Source organism: Gossypium raimondii, chromosome 8, assembly GCF_025698545.1.
Source record: "Gossypium raimondii isolate GPD5lz chromosome 8, ASM2569854v1, whole genome shotgun sequence".
NCBI lineage: Eukaryota > Viridiplantae > Streptophyta > Magnoliopsida > Malvales > Malvaceae > Gossypium > Gossypium raimondii.
The window spans coordinates 60296806-60317505 of record NC_068572.1 but is presented as its reverse complement, the minus strand read 5'-3'; the positions used below and the strand labels follow the sequence as shown (position 1 = coordinate 60317505).

At 33.3% G+C, this 20700-nt stretch overlaps 4 protein-coding genes across 4 annotated transcripts; 3 read left to right on the top strand and 1 right to left on the bottom strand.

Moving 5' to 3' along the window:
* Positions 1–313: 313 nt before the first annotated feature.
* LOC105792731 (AP2-like ethylene-responsive transcription factor BBM) lies at positions 314–4265 on the top strand. Its single transcript, XM_012621473.2, has 9 exons — positions 314–718; positions 802–1366; positions 1452–1534; positions 1729–1737; positions 1823–1911; positions 2148–2221; positions 2343–2393; positions 2490–2566; positions 3108–4265. Exons 1-9 carry the CDS (start codon positions 481–483, stop codon positions 3944–3946), a joined length of 2025 nt encoding a protein of 674 aa, XP_012476927.1. The 5' UTR covers positions 314–480; the 3' UTR covers positions 3947–4265.
* A 1220-nt stretch (positions 4266–5485) lies between these two features.
* Positions 5486–8257, bottom strand: LOC105792730 (iron-sulfur cluster assembly protein 1). The gene is made up of 3 exons (XM_012621472.2): positions 7879–8257; positions 7381–7435; positions 5486–5891 (listed from the first exon to the last, which is right to left on the bottom strand). Exons 1-3 carry the CDS (start codon positions 8174–8176, stop codon positions 5720–5722), a joined length of 525 nt encoding a protein of 174 aa, XP_012476926.1. The 5' UTR covers positions 8177–8257; the 3' UTR covers positions 5486–5719.
* Positions 8258–8462: 205 nt separating this feature from the next.
* LOC105792729 (uncharacterized) lies at positions 8463–11601 on the top strand. Its single transcript, XM_012621469.2, has 2 exons — positions 8463–8900; positions 9418–11601. The coding sequence occupies exons 1-2, from the start codon at positions 8640–8642 to the stop codon at positions 11152–11154; spliced, it is 1998 nt and encodes a 665-aa protein (XP_012476923.1). The 5' UTR covers positions 8463–8639; the 3' UTR covers positions 11155–11601.
* A 1740-nt stretch (positions 11602–13341) lies between these two features.
* LOC105792727 (aspartic proteinase 36) lies at positions 13342–20123 on the top strand. Its single transcript, XM_012621467.2, has 10 exons — positions 13342–13852; positions 15035–15164; positions 15252–15499; positions 16842–17066; positions 17525–17687; positions 17775–17845; positions 18380–18470; positions 18672–18747; positions 18926–18997; positions 19920–20123. The coding sequence occupies exons 1-10, from the start codon at positions 13617–13619 to the stop codon at positions 20066–20068; spliced, it is 1461 nt and encodes a 486-aa protein (XP_012476921.1). The 5' UTR covers positions 13342–13616; the 3' UTR covers positions 20069–20123.
* Positions 20124–20700: the final 577 nt, after the last annotated feature.

Below are 20700 nucleotides of genomic sequence, written 5' to 3'. Positions count from 1 at the left end.
TGACTAAAATTACTAATTAAATTAATTTATTGGTAATTCATATATTAAAATATGTATAAAAAATGATGTAATATATATCTTTTGATATTCTTCATATCCGTTTTAGTGTTCGGGGTTTGTGGATGTAGAAATAATATATTATATTAATGAAAGTGATGAGTGAAATTAACAATTGATATTATTGTTGATGAGAGACAAGTTTAAAAGAAAAGTGCAAATAGAGAGAGAGAAGGGTGTGGGTTTATATAAATCTTTCATTTTCTTTGTTTGAAAGAGATGATTTTTCACTTCATTTTCTTGGCCTTTTCCTCTTCCTTTCTTCCTTATTTACACCTTCAAAGCTTTGCTCTCTTATAATCTTCTTCACAGTTTCAACTTTCATGCATGACCTAGTTCCACATCTCCCTTTCTTCATCATTTCACCATAAAACGAAATCACTGAAAACTCTTTCATTTTTTGTTTTCATTATAACTTTTGTTATGGCTTCCATGAACAACTGGTTAGCCTTTTCTTTATCACCACAAGAACCTGTTGATCATCATCATCAATCTCAAACCACAGTTTCCCGTCTCGGTTTCAACTCTGATGGTATCTCCGGTACCGATGTCTCAGGCGAATGCTTCGATCTCGCTGGAGACTCATCGGTTCCTTCTCTTAATCTACCTCCACCTTTTGGCATACTTGAAGCTTTCAATAGAAACAGCAATCAACCCCAAGGTTTGCTTTGGTGGTACTAACTAGCTTCATATAAAAAACCCTAATATTTTCCCATTTTCATTTTCATTTTATTTTTGTTGCAGATTGGAACATGAAAGGCTCAGAGCTTTCAATGGTGATGGGTGGTAGTTCATGCAATACCCAAGAACCAAAGCTTGAAAACTTCCTTGGAAACCATGGCTGCCACACCATGTACGATACAACCACCGGCCAATACCCTCTTTACACCGCCACTACCGCAAGAACAGCCAATGGAGGAGGTGATGAGGATAACAGTACAAACAACAACACTAACCTTACTCACGGAGCCAGTAATAGTAATACCAATAGCGGCAACTCCATAGGTTTATCCATGATCAAAACCTGGTTAAGAAACCAACCTGCACCACCACAAGTCGAGACTAAAAACAACGGTGGTGGAGGCAGCGGCGGAGGTGGCGCATCGCAGTCTTTGTCTCTTTCGATGAGCACTGGTGGCGGCGGCGGTGGAAGCGGTGGAGAGAGTTCTTCCTCCGACAACAAGAAAACACCACCACAACCACCGTCAACAGGTGTAGAAATCACCCAAACCGGCACCAATGAAGCGGTGGCAAGGAAATCTATCGACACTTTTGGCCAAAGAACTTCCATATACCGTGGTGTAACCAGGTTTTATTATTATCATCATTTTCCTTTTAACTTTTTCCTTGTAAAAACTTTAGGGTTCTTATTTTAAATTTCTGGGTATTTGTAGACATAGATGGACAGGTAGATATGAAGCTCATTTATGGGATAATAGTTGCAGAAGAGAAGGACAAAGTCGTAAAGGAAGACAAGGTATATCGTCTTTCCATTCACTAATAATACATATTTCTATCACTATATATACGCACAAAGGGCATTGGAATTTGTTTCTTCATCCATTTTCCAATAAACTAATATTATTATTACTCACTAACTCATTGATTCCATTTTTCTGCAAAATTTCACATGAAACTGATTGTTGGGGCTATCAACAACATGGTTTGCAGTTTATTTGGGTAGGTAACAAAATGGATATATAAATAAATGCTTTATATATTCCCTTTCTTGGCCTAATATTTTTTTTCATTTTTTTATTTATAGGAGGGTATGACAAAGAAGAAAAAGCAGCTAGGGCTTATGATTTAGCAGCTTTGAAGTATTGGGGTACTACTACAACAACTAATTTTCCTGTAAGTGTATATATATTACAAGCACTGTCTTGTTCTTGCTTCTTCTTCCATGCAACTGTGTCTCCAGTGCGTGCTTCAATGGTTTTCGAAATTTGATATAATATACAATGTAGTTGTGTGTTCCTAAAGGGGCATGCCCAATTCCCCATTAATAGGAAATTATGTGCCTATATTTAAGGGTCTTTGTTTACTATTTATTATTTATTATGTTCTTTTTTTCAATTTTCTTTTTATAGATTAGCAACTATGAAAAAGAGTTGGAAGAGATGAAACACATGACAAGGCAGGAGTATGTTGCTTCACTGCGAAGGTATAGCATTATATAAACAATGGCATTTGTATATATATTTGATGGAACAAAACTTATATATACAAATATTACAAATGCATGAAATAATGGTACAGCTTTATGTGTTTCAAATTTGTTGTAGAAAGAGTAGTGGATTTTCTCGAGGAGCTTCCATGTATAGAGGTGTTACAAGGTATATATATGCTTTAAGTTTCGAATTTGGGTTTATGTTTTTCTGTGTTGTTAATGAATCAGATGATGAAATATCGTGTAAAACTCTTGAAAACAGGCACCATCAACATGGAAGATGGCAAGCTAGGATTGGAAGAGTTGCTGGAAATAAAGATCTTTACTTGGGAACTTTCAGTAAGTTTACTTCAAATTTCTGCATTGTTGGAGGGTTAGTCGGTTTTAGGTGGACGGCACTTTGAAATTTTTTTTTCTGAAGGTGTCCGGCCTTGGCTAACTGGTAGTGTACATGGTCTTCACTTGCGATTTAAGGGGCACGGGCTCAAACCCTATTAGTAGGTGGCCGTGTGTCACTACTCAATTGAACAAGGCATTTTTGCTTTGTGTACCATACCTTTAACTGGGGCTCTCGAAAGAGTCAGGGAACACAATATTGACCCGTTGAAGGGTACTCTATTGACTTCGGATGGAAGAAATCTCGAAAACCTTTCTGAAATGAGTCCCTACCCACAACTTGCTTTTTTTTAATACGGGGAAGGGGTAGAGATTGTCTAAGAATCGAGCTCGGACTTGATGTTAACGAGACTACTTGATACATGTTCTTTTGCCACTCTACCTATGATTCACTTGAAATTTATGCATTTTTAATCATTCGTATCATGTGTTAAACTATTGTAGGACCAAAATTTGATGATGTATTATGTATATATGTATGTAGGTACACAAGAAGAGGCAGCAGAAGCCTATGACATTGCAGCCATAAAATTCCGAGGACTGAATGCGGTAACCAACTTCGATATGAGTCGATATGACGTCAAGAGCATACTAGAAAGCAGTCAATTACCGATCGGTGGCGCTGCCAAACGATTGAAAGACGTTGAGCAAGCGGAAATGGCTATGGATATGGTACATAGGTCGGACGGTGACAACATTAATACGCATTTACCCGACGGAATCAACACTTACGGTACATCAGGATGGCCTACCATAGCATATCAACAAGCTCAACCTTTCAGCATGCATTACCCTTACGGACAACGAATTTGGTGCAAACAAGAACAAGATTCCGACCCCGATCACGCCTTCCACGATCTCCATCAACTCCAACTAGGAAGCACCCACAATTTCTTCCAACCATCCGTGTTACACAACCTAATGGCCATGGAATCTTCCTCAATGGAACATAGCTCCGGCTCTAATACCAACTCGGTCATCTACAACAACACCGTAAGCGACGGTGCCGGGTACGGAGGATACGCTATCCCTTTAGGAACAGTCATTCCTACTGATACCAACCAAAACCAAAGCAATGATTTCGGAGACAACAGCAACAACGAAGTGAAAGCACTCGGGTACGAAAATGTGTACACATCATCGACTGATCCATATCATTCTAGGAACATGTACTACCTTTCGCAACAATCATCATCATCGACAAGTCAAGCCTCACCATGCAACAATTGGGTGCCCACGGCAGTTCCCACCATTGCACAAAGGTCAAGCAATATGGCTGTATGCCATGGAACCCCAACATTCACAGTATGGAATGATACATAAAAAGTGGGATATTATATATGTATGGGCCATTTTTTTTTTGTTCTTAACTAATTGACCCTTTTTGGTTCATAGCTATTGGTTTGTTTTTAATCTAACCTTTTGCAGCATATGATAAATTTAGATTTAAATTATAGGGGTCCAAAATCTGATGTTTTTAGCAATAGCATTAATTTGCTATTGAATTTTGGGGGGGAAAAATATCAGGTTAGGTTATGATAGGGATCCTCGGATAGTTTATATAAATACCAGGCTTTGTAATTCTGAATAACATTTGTTTATCAGTTTATCTAATTATGATACAAAGAATGGCATTTTGTTCCATTTTTGTCTCCTTTTTTCCCCATTGAATCTGGTTTTTAGCTTATGGTGTTTCCATTAGAGATGATATAGTTTTTTATATCTCAACTTGAAAATTAAGTTTATTTGGTAGTTGTCCCAATTCGATTTTTGAACTTGACAATTGCATTTGTTTTTGTTTATAAACTTGAATTTTATCAAGATTTGATGATATAACCAAATATTATTGGAACAAGACTGAATCAGATGAATAGAACGATCGATATAACAATTAAAATAAAAGACTTGCATCGATTGACTCATAAACTATTTCAAATTGATAAAAATAAAATTGACAAAATTGACAATTGAACAAGTTAAATCGTCTTTCTAATTTTTTTATTTCTAGTTATTAATTTAATTATTATTGATTTGGCAATTGAATGCATAAAATTGGTTGAATCTAATAGATTCAATCAACAGTTTGATCTAACCGTGACACTCTAAGACTATACTACATCATTAATTGAAAATTTATATAACTTTTAAAATTTTCAAGTGATGATATGACAGTATGAAATTATGTTACATAATCAATTTTTTTTATGTTTTGTAAGTTCAAGAAATGAAGTGAAAATATGTACAAGTAGCAAGGGCAAAAAATTATACCATTCTTTTCCATTACTTTGTTGTTATGGAACTTTACAGGCAAATAAATTAAACCATATAGAATTGAGCTTCAATTTTAGCACCCAAATTCAAGCATGAATTAATCCCTTTAAGCCCCATTTCCAAAATCTAAATGTAATTGCAGACTATGGTAATGGTCCGAAGAAAAATGATAAAACCAGTTCTTTTTAATATGAATTAATTTGACTTCATCCAACCACAATGCGTTAGCATATTGCCCTTCCTTGCTTAACTACATGTATTTAAAATTCTATCACTAAATTAGCATCTAATAAATACATTAATTTGATAATCATTCATATTATGTTCACTGCACTCTTCTTTTGAAAATTAAAAAAAATATTTTAGACAACCTAAAGGGTTTTGTTCAACTCAATAATCACATTTAGTATATCCAACTGAAAAACTAACTTAATAAATTAAAGAATATATCTGGACCAAACTCAACTTATAAATAAAAAGGATAAAAGCAAAGAAATTTGGTCCAAAAAAATCTCAAATGCAAACTATTTCTTATCACCAAATTCTCGACTTTCTGAACAAATATGGTACACTGCCTCAACCACAAACAAGGAAAGAAGAGAAGACTAGCTTTAACATTGAACATTACAAATGATAGTATAGGCACTGGGCCAATGATTTATTCACTTACATAATTTTTCCATTGAACAAAAACATACCTTCCAAACAAGTAACATTACATGTGTCCTCATAATGTCCCCCCCTGGTTTTATTTTAGTCTTACCTTACATGCTCTCTGTAAGCAAACCGTCCAGACTTTTTTACAATCGGGCATATAAACAGACATCAGGCATCAGCAGCCTTCTCGATGGGTGCATTAGCAGCATCAGCACTTGAATTGCCCTTCAACTTGGCACGTTTAAGTTCCATGTCTTTTACGGCCGCCTTTATAGCATCTTCTGCAAGCATACTGCAATGCAGCTTAACCGGTGGAAGTGATAGATGTTTCGCAATCTCCCTGGCAATGTTTATGTTAGTGAAAGAATAAAAAAATATTATAAAATGCTGACCTTTGTAGTCCAGCTCGAGTAAATTTGATTGAAAGAAACATTTAAAAGGGAAATCTGTTTTCAATTTTTGGTATTAACAGCAAACAAAGACTCAGTTGTATACCCTACAATCTACATGCCCAGGTACACAAAACAAGCATTCTTGGACATCACTCTTAAATTTCCTTACCTCTTTTCTTCTACAATATGTTATATTTCCTATTAATTTAATTAAATATATAGCCTTTAAACCTAGAAGGGTACAGACCAGCTGGTTAACCCACAAAGCTATAAATTAGCTTATGCTCTGTTTTGGGTAATCCTATAGACTAGGCTCAATTTTTTCAGGTCTTATACATAAGAAAGATCATACTTTTATACCCGTACCTAAATATGTTTCGAACAAAAGTGTTAAGACAAGGGAACGCTTAGAGAAAATAAAAAATCTAGGCAACAATAACCCATATAACTATATAATCACCTTAGAACTTCTATTTGATGTTTTGAAGTTACCTATGTAAGGAATCAAAAAACAATTTACACAGTATATATTGCAATGAAAGACTAGCAATCACATCAAATATCTTCTTCTTTCCCTATAGTTAACTTGGTCAAAGTCTAGGTAAATGTCTTTTTACGTTGTTATTAAATCAAAATCTGGAAATTAATCATAAATGCTCAGTACATCAAGTTATAACATGGTTTGATCCTCAGAGAATTCTTATTTGAGTAAAACATCCATCTTCTATGATTTGATTACCACTATCAGACCATAATATATCATGCAACAGTATTTAAACTAAAACTTCAAACATTTGTAAATAGAGAATAAAGAACATTCTATGGTACTAAATCAACAAAGAGTTAACAAGCATAACCCAGAATTGTGTCTACAGCATCAAGTAATTATGACCATACCTTTCTAACCACAAAAAGTTCAAATTAAAGGAGATCTTAGAAGAGAAAGTAGGAACAAATTAATCATGTGAATTGGGATTTCGATTTCATTTGCTATATATATGTTTAAATTAATTTAGGTACATGGATTTAAAATTCCTATCTATCTATTAAGGATTTCAAATTCACTTTCTTGAAACCCAAATCTATCATTCGAGGTTCCCAAGCACTGCGTTAACCAGTTTCAATATCAGGTAAACAAATTTCACCTATCTAATTCCAAAGATAAAATATACAAACCACATATAAACATGGAATCCGATAAGCAAATAAAGGGAAGGGAAAGGGAAAAATGGGAATACTATAAAGCATCCTTAGAAGAAACTATGTTATCCAAGCTCTTCGTTGTTTCATAAAGTAACCATGTCCCACGCATATTCAAACATGAACATGTAGGTAAGATGTTTTGGATCAATATCCAAATCTGAGTCCAAGTAAATATGAATATATGAGTCGAATTCATAAAAATAGACAAATTCGAGACAGGGTACTCGTACTTACGTGTTTTTAATGGTAAGAACCTCGTCCATGCTTTTCCCCTTCACCCATTCAGTAGCTGCAACATGAAAAAGAAAAAAAAAAAACTACATATATTGAAAACCAAGGTACTCATAGCTCCTTTCACAAAATTTGAAGGCCATTGTCATGATGTCGGAGCTACAAAATATTGCATATGAGTCATAGAATAGATTAGGCCCTTTCAATAACATTGACACACAAACACTTGGTTTTAGATTATTGCTTTCTTCATCCCTAAAATTAACTAAATGGAACAGTAATTTAACATAATCATTCTATTCTATATTATGGATAAATCGTGTATTCTCTTTATAAAAAAGTTTTAATTTAAGTTTTTAAAGTAATTATTTACTTCCCATGCAAAGCGGAATTTTAGTCAATCAGTGCTTTTTTCCATGAATTTTGCACCGGAATCAAACAAAATTTCATTACCTAGCAATCGAAAATTGAAATAACAAAAAGAAAAAGAAAGTGGCATACCAACAGAAGAAGACGCAATCGCCGATCCACAACCGAATGTTTTAAAGCAAGCATCAACAATCTTCCCCGATTCCTCGTCGATTTTGATTTGAAGCTTCATAACATCGCCACAAGCAGGAGCTCCGACCAAACCGGTGCCGACGTTCGGATCGTTCTTATCGAAGGAACCGACGTTACGGGGATTGTTGTAGTGGTCGATGACGTTTTCGTGGTAAAGACGTGGCAGAATCTGAACGGGCCGTGACGGGATCTCCCTTGACGTTAGCCCAAGCAACCGTTTCGACGCCAGCCTCAACATTTTCGCCGTCGATTTTCAATTTTCACTGCCAAAGAAAGAGCTTTCTAGGTTCCGTTAGGGTTTGTGTTTTGCTTGCTTTGGATTTTGTACATGTAAAATATAGCATGTATAGGACACGTGGAGGGAAGTTAGGTTGGACACGTGACAGAGTCTCTCTCCCCCGAATTGCTTGATTGGATTGAACTTTATCATGCCACGTCATCAAAATCTAACGGATTATATTTTTTTTGGTCATAAAATCTAACGGATTATAAAAATTATTCAAAAAACTATTCCACTGTAACCCTAATTTCCTCTTTTTACTTCTCATCCCTCTTTCAAGGAAACTAGCCCTAGACAGCCGCCCATCTACTCTCTCTAACACCGACTCAATTCAATTTAACAACTCAAAAACTTCTTCCCAAAATCAATAATATTCCCAATTTTTTTTAGTTAGAGGGGGGAAGGCAAAGCTCCAAAAACAATGGGTATGAAACTATTCAACGACGATGTTGGTCCCGAAAACGACGACATATCGAAGATTGAAATCAACAAAGAGTATGCTCGAAGATTCGAGCACAACAAGAAGCGGGAGGATCTACAGAGGTACGAGGAGCTCAAGAAGAAAGGTCACGTTGAAGAATCTGATGAAGAATCTTCTGATGATGATGACGACGACGATGATGAAGTAGACTTTACTGACCAAATTGCGAAAGATGAAGATTTCTTTAAAGCTCTACTTCGGGTAAGGAATTTCTTTTTGAATTTTTTTTAAAGTAAGTTATTTTGAGGCTAATTAGTGTCGTTTTTAGGGGTTTTTTTTTTCTTTTTTCTATTTTTGTTATGATTTTGCTTTTTTATTATCATCTAGATTCGTTTTTAGGGAATAAAAAAAGCGATAACCTAACTGTACTAAATTTTCATGCATTCGGCAGCTATAATGTTTGTAATTTTGATAAGTCTGTGAGTTTATTCACTTAATCTGACTTGGTTTTGAATTGATTACTTGTTTTAGTAATCTGAGATCATTGTTGTTGTTGATGTTGTTCTGCTAACTGTGTGAAAATTGAAATTTTTGTTAATTTATTAGTGATCTTTTTATCTTGAGATTTCAATGTTTTCATGTAGACGAGAAGCAGTGGTCCGAAATTGAAGGAAAAAAAGTGTTGTTTTTTTTTTTTTTGCTAATTGGTGTGAAAACTGAAATTTTTGTCAATTTATTAGTGATTTTTTTGTCATGAAATTTCAATGTTTCCATGTAGGTGAGAAGCCGTGACCCGAAATTGAAGGAAAAAGATGTGAAGCTTTTTGAGTCTGATGATGATTATGAAAGTGGCAAATCAGACCAAGAAGAAAGCGAGCAGGGAAAAAGGAAAGATAAGAAGTCAATGTATTTAAAGGATGTGGTTGCAAAGCACTTGATTGAAGAAGGGCCTGATTTCGATGAACAGGATGCTCCTGTTAAGCTGAAGAAGAAGGTAAAGACTTATGATGAAGAACAAGAAGAGATAAAGAAGGCTCTTTTGGATGCAACTGAAGAAATTGAAAACGAGGATGATGGAGATTTCTTGAGAGTAAAGGAAAAAAAGGGTAAGGATGATGTGGGAAAAGAAGGCTTAAACCATGGTGAATTTTCTAAGAAGTTGGAAGAATATTTTGGGGAAGATGCTGAAATCGATGAGAACTCGAAGTTCTTGAAGGAGTTTTTTAAGAACAAGATGTGGATTGATAAGGAGAGGAAAGGCGGGGATCTTGAGATTGATAACGATGTAGTGGATGAGGTGTTGAGGGATGAAGAGGAGATTGAGAGACAGGAGGGGTACGAGATGGAGTATAACTTTAGGCACGAGGAGAATGCGGAGGATAGAGTGATAGGGTATTCTCGGAAAGTAGAGGGGACAGTGAGGAAGAAGGAGAGTAAGAGGAAGGCGCAAAGAGAAAGGAAGGAGGAGAGAATGAGGGTTGCGGAAATGGAAAGGAAGGAGGAGTTGAAGCATTTGAAGAATCTGAAGAAGGAAGAAATTAAGGAGAGAATGAAGAAGGTTATGGAGATTTCAGGGATTAACAAAGAGGATTGTCCGTTTAGTGCAAAGGATTTGGAGGAGGAATTTGATCCTGATGAGTATGATAAGATGATGAAGGCCGTATTTGATGAGAAGTATTATGATGACGAAGATGCTGAGTTAAATAGTGATAGCGAAAGAATCGAAAAACCAGACTTCGATAAGGAGGATGAGTTGCTTGGACTTCCTAAAGGATGGGATGTGCTAGAGTCTCATGATGGTTTCTTGGCTGCAAGGGAGAGGAATAAGAACAAGTTACAGAGTAGCGGCGATAATGATTCAGGAGAAGAAGAAGAAGAAAAAGGAGAGGATGATGTTGAAGATGAAGATGAAAATGAAGATGTTGGTGATGACGAGGGCAAAGAACACGAAAGTGAAGATAATGAAGAAGATGACGAGGAAAGCAAGGAAGAGGAGACTGAGGAAGGTAAGCGGAAGAGGAAGCGTAAAATGTCCGTCGTTCAGAAAGCTTTAAACGAAATGTGGGAGGAATTTTATAATTTGGACTATGAGGATACAATTGGAGACTTGAAAACAAGATTTAAATATGTCAAGATCAAACCTAATAGATTCGGGTTGAAGCCAAGTGAGCTACTGGCTTTGGATGAGAAAGAATTGAATCAATACGTTTCTTTAAAGAAGCTCGCACCATATACGGATAAGGAATGGAAGGTACCCAATAGTAAGAGGTACCAGCAGAAATTGAGGATTAAGGAACTTCTCAAGGAGAAGCAAAGACATCAAAAGGTCAGTAAGAAAAGGTCAAGAGACACTGCCGAGCAATCAAAAGAAGATGAGAGCACAAAATTGGAGGATTCAGAGTCATCAAAACAGGGCAAGAAAAAGCGTCGTCAAGCAACCAACATATCGGAGTCGAGGCGCAAAGCATACGGAATGATCTCTTCTAATCCAAAAAAGAACAAACACAAGCATTGATCGAATTGATACACTTCCATGGAAAGGTAGTTTTCTTGTTAGCCGTTCATTTTCTTACACTTCCATTGAATCTGCTTATTTAGTCTTGATATGAATGAATGCATCATGCGGTGGGCATTTGGGGATGCACGGACTGGCAAAGTGAAGGTTAGAGGTGCCTTACAGTTTTGAACTATGTAGTGCTTATTCATGAAAGTGTTATTGACCTGTTGTGATATATTTTGATCTCTCTAGTCAATTGTATCAGTTTTGGTATTTAGAGTGGTTATGATGTAGCATTCTTTTTCTTGGGGGTGGTAGCTTATTATTTTATAAAGGTTTTATGGTTCAGAAGGTTGCATGAGTTTATAAATGTAATTGCATTTAGTGACAGATCATTTTACTGTTGTCTTTCTTGATTTATAAATGGCTTTTAACAAGCAATACATGTGACAGGATGTTGATTCAGACTTCCATACCATTAACCATGCCTTTTTTTTTTTCATTCAACTTTTGCCGGTAATATCGACGGGTTATTTATGGGAATCAGAAATGCCATAGGGCGTGGGAGTCCTTTGTCAAATCCTTGCTTGCCCTGTGTAGGAACCATCACAGAAAGGAGCCTAACAGTCAAATGGTGCATCACTAGTCCATATAATAGAATATGACATTAGGAAGAAATCACCATTTGTTTCCTATAGGGAGTAGCCAGCCTTGCACAACAAAATAACATGGCAGCGTCAATACTGCCCACCCCACTGGCGGTTTTTGGGGTTACCAGCCTAAAACCGAAAATGACATCGTGGTCGCGACCTAAAACCACCATGTAGGGGCCATGACTGGGGGTGAGCAATCCGTTTAGTCTGTTGGTTCAGTTTTTTTTTTTGGAACAAATTTAATAGAATTTAACACATTAAGACCGAACCAACTGACTTTTCTCGATAAAACTAATCAAATTGAATTGCCAGTGATTCGGTTGGTTTTTTCAGTTAACTGACTCCAATTTAAATAATTAAAAATTAAATATGTTTGTTATATATTATGAAAATAAATATATTTTAAATAATTAAATATGTATATATAATATAAGTTAAGGTTTTTTGGTTGGTTCGGTTTTTGGATTCAAATATCGAAAACCAATTGAGAGAAGCATCTAAAGTGATAATGAAATTGACAAAACTGTCTAAACTGACTAAATCGAGACCGGAAAAAAATTGTCAGGTTTTCTTCTCTCTCTTTTTTTTTTTTTTGTTAAAATCGATTTTTGCTATCCTCTACCGATGACTACTCCCTTTCCACCACGGAAGGTCATCCAAGCCATCAAAAGGGAGTCTCCTTGATGAAAGAGACACACCGCACTTGCCTAACGAGGCCCAGAAGCCGAAAACCTTTAGCCCCAAGGCATGCCCATGGCGACTCCAAAAAATGAACCGGGATGATGATCATGGCCTAACAAAATCCGTGATGGGAAGAAGCAAAAAGGAAGGGGAAAAAACAAGAACAAAGGAGAGTGCCAAAAAAGAAAAGAACGAAGAGGCAAGAAGCCCTAGGAAGAAAGAGCAATTTGTGGCGGTGAACTAGGTTGCCGGCCACATGAGCGGCGGTACAACTAGGCGCCTCAGGGTTGTAAAATTCAAAATAATTAAATTGAGTGTAATTACTTTTGTTAGTTGCTCTAATTCATGAGTTGAGAATTAGGAGAAATTATGCAACATCCTGATTTTCAAACATTTATATATTTAAGAATTTAATTATGTAATTATAATTTGTATTATCAAAATATAATCTGAAAAATTAAGATGTATAATTACATATTGTCGACAAAATTGCTTTAAAAATTAGATTTTATTGTAATTGTAAAAAGAATATAAAGAAACTTACGTTATAAAATAATAATCATCTTAAAAAAATTTATCTAATCTTCTAAAACAACTCACTTAAAATCAAATTCTAAATTAAACTACCCATTACTGATAAATTATTAAAAAGTAGAAAAGAAATTTTTAATTTTTAATTTTTAAAAGTGTGTGATAATTTATTTAAATCGAGACGATTGATTAAATTAATTAGTCGATGATCTGAATTAAAATGATTCTTAAAACATTAATATTTAAAAAAAAACTTGTGGATGAACAAAATAAGAAAAACCTTTTTATAGTTTTCTAAAAAAAATACAAATTTAATTATGGATATGGTGTTTGCAAATAAGGCATGTAAATCGCCGTTGAAAACGCCTATTTCCCTACCATTTTCCCTCCTTCATTTTCATGGCTTTTGGCCTTTGCCTTGGCCTCCTTCTCCTCCTCTTTGTCTCTCTATCTCTTTGTCTCCCTTTTGTAAAATAAAACCAAAAAAAAAAAACCCAGGAAAATAACAAAAATTAATAAAATAATAAAATAAACCCCCGAAAATTTGAATGTATTGAGAGATAGGGAGGAGGAGCAATAACTTCTTTAGAACATTTTTTTTGGGGGGCAGTAAAAATGGATCTAAGGAGATTGGCATTGGCGGTGGTGACAATGGTGGCGGCATTGGTGGGGGAATTTGGTTGTAGTGCTTATGGGAATGTTGTCACTTTTGATGTAAAACATAAATTTGCAGGTAAACGAAATAATTTAAGGGCTATGAAAGCTCATGATATGCGTCGCCACGGCAGATTTCTCTCTACTGTTGACGTTGATGTGCCTATAGGTGGTGATGGTCACCCTTCTGGTGCTGGGTTAGTTTTTGTTTTTATGAATTATTTTCATCCAATAAATTATTATTTGTTATTGTTATTGTTTTTTAATCTTATGTCTTCTCGTGAATTTGGTTTGGCTAGATTTGGTTAAATTATGTAAAAAGTCCTTGTAGTATGCGAATTCGGTGTATTTCGATATTAAGTAGTCGAAAGTGAGCACCTAAAAACTATTAATGTTTTCAGTCAATTGTATATATAATAACAAATTAAGCCTATCTAAAGATTGAGTATAAATTTGTTATTATGCAAATCAAAATTATGTATAATTGACGGAAAGCATTCATTGTTGTTGGTGCTCACAATTTTTTTAGAAAACAATTTACTCAAAAAGAGGTGTTTTTACCAATTTGGTTTGGCTAGATTTGGTTAAATTATGTAAAAGGTCATTGTATTATGCGACTTCGGTGTATTTAATCACTTTTTCTTAGTAATTTTCTAAAACATATAATAATGTGACAACACTTTAGCATTTTAGTAAAAATACTGACTAAAATCATCTGATTAAAAATATCTCTAGATTGAAATACACATTTCGAAGAAATAGAGATTAAAAATATCGAAGTTTAGTATGACTAAATCCATAAAAATCCATAGTACATGGACCTTTTTAAGAATTTGACCACTAGATTTTATGCTTGGTAAATAGTAATTGGGTTAATAATGCATAACATCCAAATTACTAAAAAAACTTATTTTTCTCGCTTATTTTCAATATTTAGTAAAAGTACTATAGAGGTCCTTATATTAGGAGTCAGATTATATTTTGCTCTCTACTAAAAAAATGGGCAAATTAGTTCTTGTATTTTAGTTCAAAGAGCACATTGGTCCATTTTGTTTATAATCTCATCTACTTGTACTATTAAAAATTGGCGTGGTTGACGAAATTACCAAATAGTGATATGTAGCATGCCACATGTACATCATGCTGATGTACAGGGATCAACTTTGAAGAGTAGAAATGAATGAAATTTTTAACAAAATAATTAATTTACTCTTTGATTTAAGGTATAGACTAATTTACCTATTTTCTTAATATAGGGAGTTCTTTTACCTTCATATTTCTATTTCATTTCCATCCTTATTATATGGTGACTATTATGTTTAAGTTTAATTGCTTATTTTATCCTCATTGCCTTAAAAAGTTAATTCTTCTTTTTTCAGGCTTTATTTTGCAAAACTTAAAATCGGTAACCCATTAGAAGAATTCCATGTACAAGTTGATACAGGAAGTGACATTCTATGGGTTAATTGTGTTGGTTGTGACAAATGTCCAGAAAAAAGTGATCTTGGTGTATGTTCCCTTTTTAATAATTTTATATATATATATATATATATATCTCTGAAGAGTTTAATTATTTAATATTGTTTTAAATTGCAGATACCATTAAAACAATATGACCACAAGAAATCATCCACTTCAAGTTTGGTTTATTGTAACAATGAATTTTGTGCTACTGCACATGACGGTAAACTCAAAGATTGTAAGCCTGATCTTCAATGTGAATACTATGTTACTTATGGTGATGGGACCTCAAATGGTGGATACTTTGTAAAAGATATCATAGAGCTTCAGCAAGTGACTGGTAACCTTCAAACTTCACCCACAAACGGGAGTATAGTATTCGGGTTAGTTCATGAACATGCACCTTATAATCGTTATAATCATGGGTGAAGCTGAGAATTTTGTGGATCAATACTTTTGCTTACCCTTTGTTTTGTTTGGTATATTCGGATAATGAGTCAGATCGCATTTTGTTCGTTTTATTAAAAAATAGGTAAATTAGTTTATGTACATTAGATTAAAGAGAAAATTGTTCATTTCTGTTAAACATTTCATCCATTTGTATTGTTAAAAAATAGGGACCACTTTTAATAATAAAAATGGATGAAATTTTTAACAAAATGACTAGTTTACTCTTTGATCTAACATACAATGATTATTTTGCTTATTTTTTAAATATAGAGAGTAAAATACAATTTAAATTCTAATACAGGGGCCTCTACGTTACTTTCATCGCATATAATGATACTTAGTTTATTAAAAACTAAAATGTTCATTAACTCATTTAAAAATTACCATTTATTTGCATCTAAGAATCTATATATGTTTCTAACCCATTTCCTATTCTCAATTAGGTGCAAATAGATGGGTGGTTTTACTTTGGTTAATGTTTTTGTTTGCATTGGCATAGTTTTTGAGGTTAAAATACATTTTGGTGGGTTGACAAATCAAACCAAAAAAACTAAATAAAAATAGTCTTTTTAACTTTTAAAGCTCAACATGTGAATGACATGATTTTGTTGATACAAGATTTAGATTTGAAGGTTTGATGATGATTCACTTATGAAAAGTAAAAAATAATAGAGCCGAGTGATTTCGAGAGTACAGTGAAAAAAAAGGGGGAGAAGATTAGTTCTCAAAGGTCCCAAAATGGGGTTCTCTTGTGGAAGAAAATGTGGGAGAGAGTTTCAACAGAGGGTAAAAGTGTATATAAGTGGGTATTTTGTAGAATTACGTGATGATGTCTTATTAAGTGTAGGATTGTTACAGAGTAACTTTGATATGATCAAGGGTGACGGGAGGGGTAGACAGGAACCTTGATTCCCTTAAAATTGGAAATTTACAATTTTTATCCTTTGAAATGTATAAAATTATAAATTAGTAATTCCGATAAGATTTTAATTTAGTCTTTTAAAAAATTATAAATATATTTGTTAATTCAATAGTAAAATTGCATTTTAACTCTTATCAAAATTTGTAACTTAATCCCAACCTCTCAAAAAGTTTTTCTGGATTCATCGCTAGATATGATTTACGTATAACAAAACTCGAATTATTTACATTTCAATTTCATCCCTAGATATGATAGGGATTGGAGCATATTTTGATGCTATAGTTATTTTTTTTTTTGGTAATAATGTAATTTAGAGTTTTAAGTACCTAATAATTTCATTTTTTTTCAATTAGGTGCGGGTCTAAACGAGCTGGTGACTCAAATACATCAAGTGAATCAGTTGATGGAATCCTTGGATTTGGACAAGCAAATTCATCCATGATTTCACAACTAGCTCAAAATGGAGCAGTGAAAAATAAATTCGCACATTGTTTGGATACTGTGGACGGAGGTGGAATCTTTGCAATTGGTGAAGTGGTAGGACCTCAAATGAATAAAACTAAAATGATTGCACGACAGTAAGTCATCTATTTTTACATTTCTTACTTCTTTTTCCAGTACCTATGGTTCCAATGTAAACTAATCACTTAGATTGAAATTGGTTTTATTATATAAAATTCTATGTAAAAAAAAAAAATTACTTCTAGGATTTTAGGCTCCAAGATGGTCAAATTTTATAGAAAGTCCTTAAATTATGTGTTTTTGAAGGATTTAGTTCTTACTATAATTTGACCGGTTTTAGTTCTTATACTTTTAGTTCATATGATCTCAAACTTTTTCTTAATTAAATGTGAAAAAAAAGTATATATGTCATGGCATCATATATTTTATAAAATGGTCCCTCTACTTTTTATATTTCAAAACTCGGTCCAATTGTTAATTTATTTTTGTTAAATTATTCTTATTATTATGAAGTGTGAATTCATAGTCTATAAATTGATAAATATACTCTCTTTTTTTATGAACAATCTTATAGGCCACATTACAAAATTACACTAAAGGAAGTACATATTGGAGATACCATAGTTAAGCTTGAAACAAGCTTTTTTGGTGGTATTGATGAAAATGCAGCAATCATTGATAGTGGCACAACCTTAGCCTATCTTCCAACCGCAATTCACGAACAAATTATTCAAAAGGTTTTATCAATTACCCCCCTTAAATTTACTTGGATTTTCACATTAATCCTTTACTGATTACATTGTATGTTCTTTTTTGTTAATTAGATTACCTCCGGAAAGTCATTGGAAATGGAAAAAATAGAGGACCATTTTTCCTGTTTTAAGTATGACAAAAAGTAAGACACTACTCTTCTATATATACACAAACATATATACATGCATAAACATGAACCTTAAGATAAAGAATGTCAACTTGGTAATTTTTTTTCAATTTAATCCCTAAACCTTTATTTTTGTCCATATTAGCCCTGGAATTTGGTACTTTTCTCAGTTTTAGTCAATGTGCTAACAATGTACTTTGATACTATGTCACATCATCACCTAAAAAATTATTAATTTTTTTATAAGCGAGCTAAGTGGTGAAATGACATAATCTCATAGTGCTTCGTCATCACGAGGACCAAAATTAGAAAAAGTTACCAAGTTCCAATCCCAAAAAACTTAAGGAACCAGGGACTAAATGTTATTTTTTCTCTAATTTGTTTAATATCAGGTTTGATTTTTATATAATTTTACCTCTTAGCCACTAAAAAAGGTGCATTTGATGAAGGATGGTTTTAAAAAATAAATAAATAAAAGGTATTACTGTTGTAACAGTTTATTGTTTACTAATAATTTCCATTTTTGCTTCATTTCTTGTGTTGTCGCAGTGTTGATGATGAATTTCCTGTGATAAAGCTCCTTTTTAAAGATTCTCTTGTTCTAACAGTTTATCCACATGATTATCTATTCAGATTTCGTGTAAGTACAAAAAATGTATTTAATTTTATGATCCAAAAACATGGTTATTGTTTTTTTTTTTGGGTATTTGAGTCGGATTGATTAAACTAGAAATCAGTTGGTATTAATCTGGTAAGAAATAAAAGAATTAGTTAGCTTATGAATCGATATGAACAGTTGAATCAGGTTGAACCGATTAACATAGTCATGTGCTTTTTTTAGGATGATATGCGGTGTATCGGTTGGCAAGATGGTGGGCCTAAATCTCCTGATGACGATGAGATGATTCTTTTAGGAGGTATGTTTTAATTTACTATTATAAATATTATTTTTTTCATTTGAATAATTAATATAATTAAAAATTTTCCTTTTACATGCGAAGCTCGAAATTTAAATTTTCATTTCAATTGGAAAACAAAATTATGATTACCAAAATAGTTTATTTTATAGTTTATTTGAATTTCTTGAAAATGCAGATTTGGTGCTTTCTAATAAGTTGGTCATATATGATATTGAAAACCAGACCATTGGATGGACTGAATATAACTGTGAGTATCCTCTTTTAAACGACTTTTGTTGATTTCTTCATTTTTACATTACTTGAGATCGAATTAATCAACTGAATTGAAAATCGAAAGTTCAATCAATGATATGTTATTGAAAATAATTAAAATTATTTTAAATCAATAAAACTAAAATCCCAGCACAGAAAAACTGGTTAAATATAATTGATTTTAAAATTTCAAACTTTTAATTTTTTTTAAAATTAATTATTATTAGTTTATTTTTTAAAAAGTTGTTAAGTGGAGATTAACTCTTGAAGAAGTTTTTAAAGTGTCATTTTTCTGGAGTTGAGAGACCTTTCAATTGATCAGTAATGTCCTCAAATTGAGATATAATTTTGTCTTTCAACTCTGTCAAGAGTGCATACCGAAGGTGAAATTCACTAAGCAAGAGTGCATTGTTAGATTGAGGCATGGATTACCTATCAAAAGAACATGCACATTGCACGTTTGGTAGGGTTTAAATCTTTGCTCTTTATATAACATCTAATGAAGTGTATGCTAACATTCAATTAACCCTTAGATACCATATAAGCAAGAGTTTAAACCCTTGTAAGCACACAACATGAACCTATCCTTGATAGGTGACCCATGCATAATGAACCATCTGATTCAACGAGTCACTCTTGCTCCGTAAACCCCACTTCTAACTTGGACTCTTGACAGAATTGAGAGACAAAACCTTGGCTTGACTCAGGAATAGGACCAACCTATTGAGAGAATCGTCAGTTCTGAATATACAACACTTTAAAGGCATCTCCGGCGGGAGTCGACCTCCCTCAACAAAAATGATTAAACCAAAAACTAAAACTTCAACTTCGGCCCGATTCAGCAATTCTTATAACATTTAAATTATGTTTGAGACTATTAATAAGATGGTAACAAGTTATATTTTGGTGAATGATAGGCACTTCAAGTGTTAAAGTGAAGAATGGAAACACAGAGTATAGTGTTGGATACCATTCTCTTAGTTCAGCATCAAGTTTTACCATTGGAGGAATTCTAGCATTTTTGTTCATACTTTATTCCTTCACTTCCCTTTTCTATATAACTTAGATTAATTATACAAAACATTATTCTGTTCCAATTTCTGTATTATTATAAATATCAATTATTAGCATATCTTAATTAAAGATATGCTTACTTTATTGCTGTAAAATTTCCTTCCAAATACTTAATTTCCTTTTGGTGATATAACATAAAAAAAAGGAAATTATTTGAATTTGAGAATAATTATATAAAAAATATTTTAATTATATATATTTTTTAAAATTGATAGAAAAACATCTAAAATCATTTGATTTTATTTTTCTTTTCACCACTATGCTTACTCATATTTCATTCCTATTAATTATTAATTGAATAAAAAATTATCCTTATTGAATTATATTTTGCATGATTGCGATTTTAATAGTTTGGTATCTTAAATGAAAATTTTTAAATGATTTAATAATTATTTTGTAACTTTTTTAAATTAAATGACCAAAATATAAATTTACTGATAATTTAATGATGTTGGAAGTAGACCTGTTCATAGGTTGGGCTACTCAACCTGCCTTAAAAGTGGAAAAGTCCAGATAAAAATATAGGCCCAAAAATAAAACCCGTTGAGATAATGAGCCGAGCCTCAGGTATGAGTTTTTAGCCCAGGCCCAAATTTGTAAAAAAAAAATGTTGTTTTGCTACTG

What these genes read in the sequence shown, in the direction of transcription:
- LOC105792729 (XM_012621469.2), top strand. Translation starts at nt 8,640, where the DNA reads ATGGGTATGAAACTATTCAACGACGATGTTGGTCCCGAAAACGACGAC. An exon ending in TCTTTAAAGCTCTACTTCGG is followed by an intron (nt 8,901 to 9,417) that starts GTAAGGAATTTC and finishes GTTTCCATGTAG; the next exon opens with GTGAGAAGCCGTGACCCGAA.
- LOC105792731 (XM_012621473.2), top strand. Translation starts at nt 481, where the DNA reads ATGGCTTCCATGAACAACTGGTTAGCCTTTTCTTTATCACCACAAGAA. An exon ending in ATATACCGTGGTGTAACCAG is followed by an intron (nt 1,367 to 1,451) that starts GTTTTATTATTA and finishes GGGTATTTGTAG; the next exon opens with ACATAGATGGACAGGTAGAT. An exon ending in TCTTTACTTGGGAACTTTCA is followed by an intron (nt 2,567 to 3,107) that starts GTAAGTTTACTT and finishes ATATGTATGTAG; the next exon opens with GTACACAAGAAGAGGCAGCA.
- LOC105792730 (XM_012621472.2), bottom strand. Translation starts at nt 8,176, where the DNA reads ATGTTGAGGCTGGCGTCGAAACGGTTGCTTGGGCTAACGTCAAGGGAG. An exon ending in GATTGCGTCTTCTTCTGTTG is followed by an intron (nt 7,436 to 7,878) that starts GTATGCCACTTT and finishes TTCATGTTGCAG; the next exon opens with CTACTGAATGGGTGAAGGGG. An exon ending in GTTCTTACCATTAAAAACAC is followed by an intron (nt 5,892 to 7,380) that starts GTAAGTACGAGT and finishes AAACATTGCCAG; the next exon opens with GGAGATTGCGAAACATCTAT.
- LOC105792727 (XM_012621467.2), top strand. Translation starts at nt 13,617, where the DNA reads ATGGATCTAAGGAGATTGGCATTGGCGGTGGTGACAATGGTGGCGGCA. An exon ending in ATTATCTATTCAGATTTCGT is followed by an intron (nt 18,471 to 18,671) that starts GTAAGTACAAAA and finishes TGCTTTTTTTAG; the next exon opens with GATGATATGCGGTGTATCGG. An exon ending in TGAGATGATTCTTTTAGGAG is followed by an intron (nt 18,748 to 18,925) that starts GTATGTTTTAAT and finishes TTGAAAATGCAG; the next exon opens with ATTTGGTGCTTTCTAATAAG.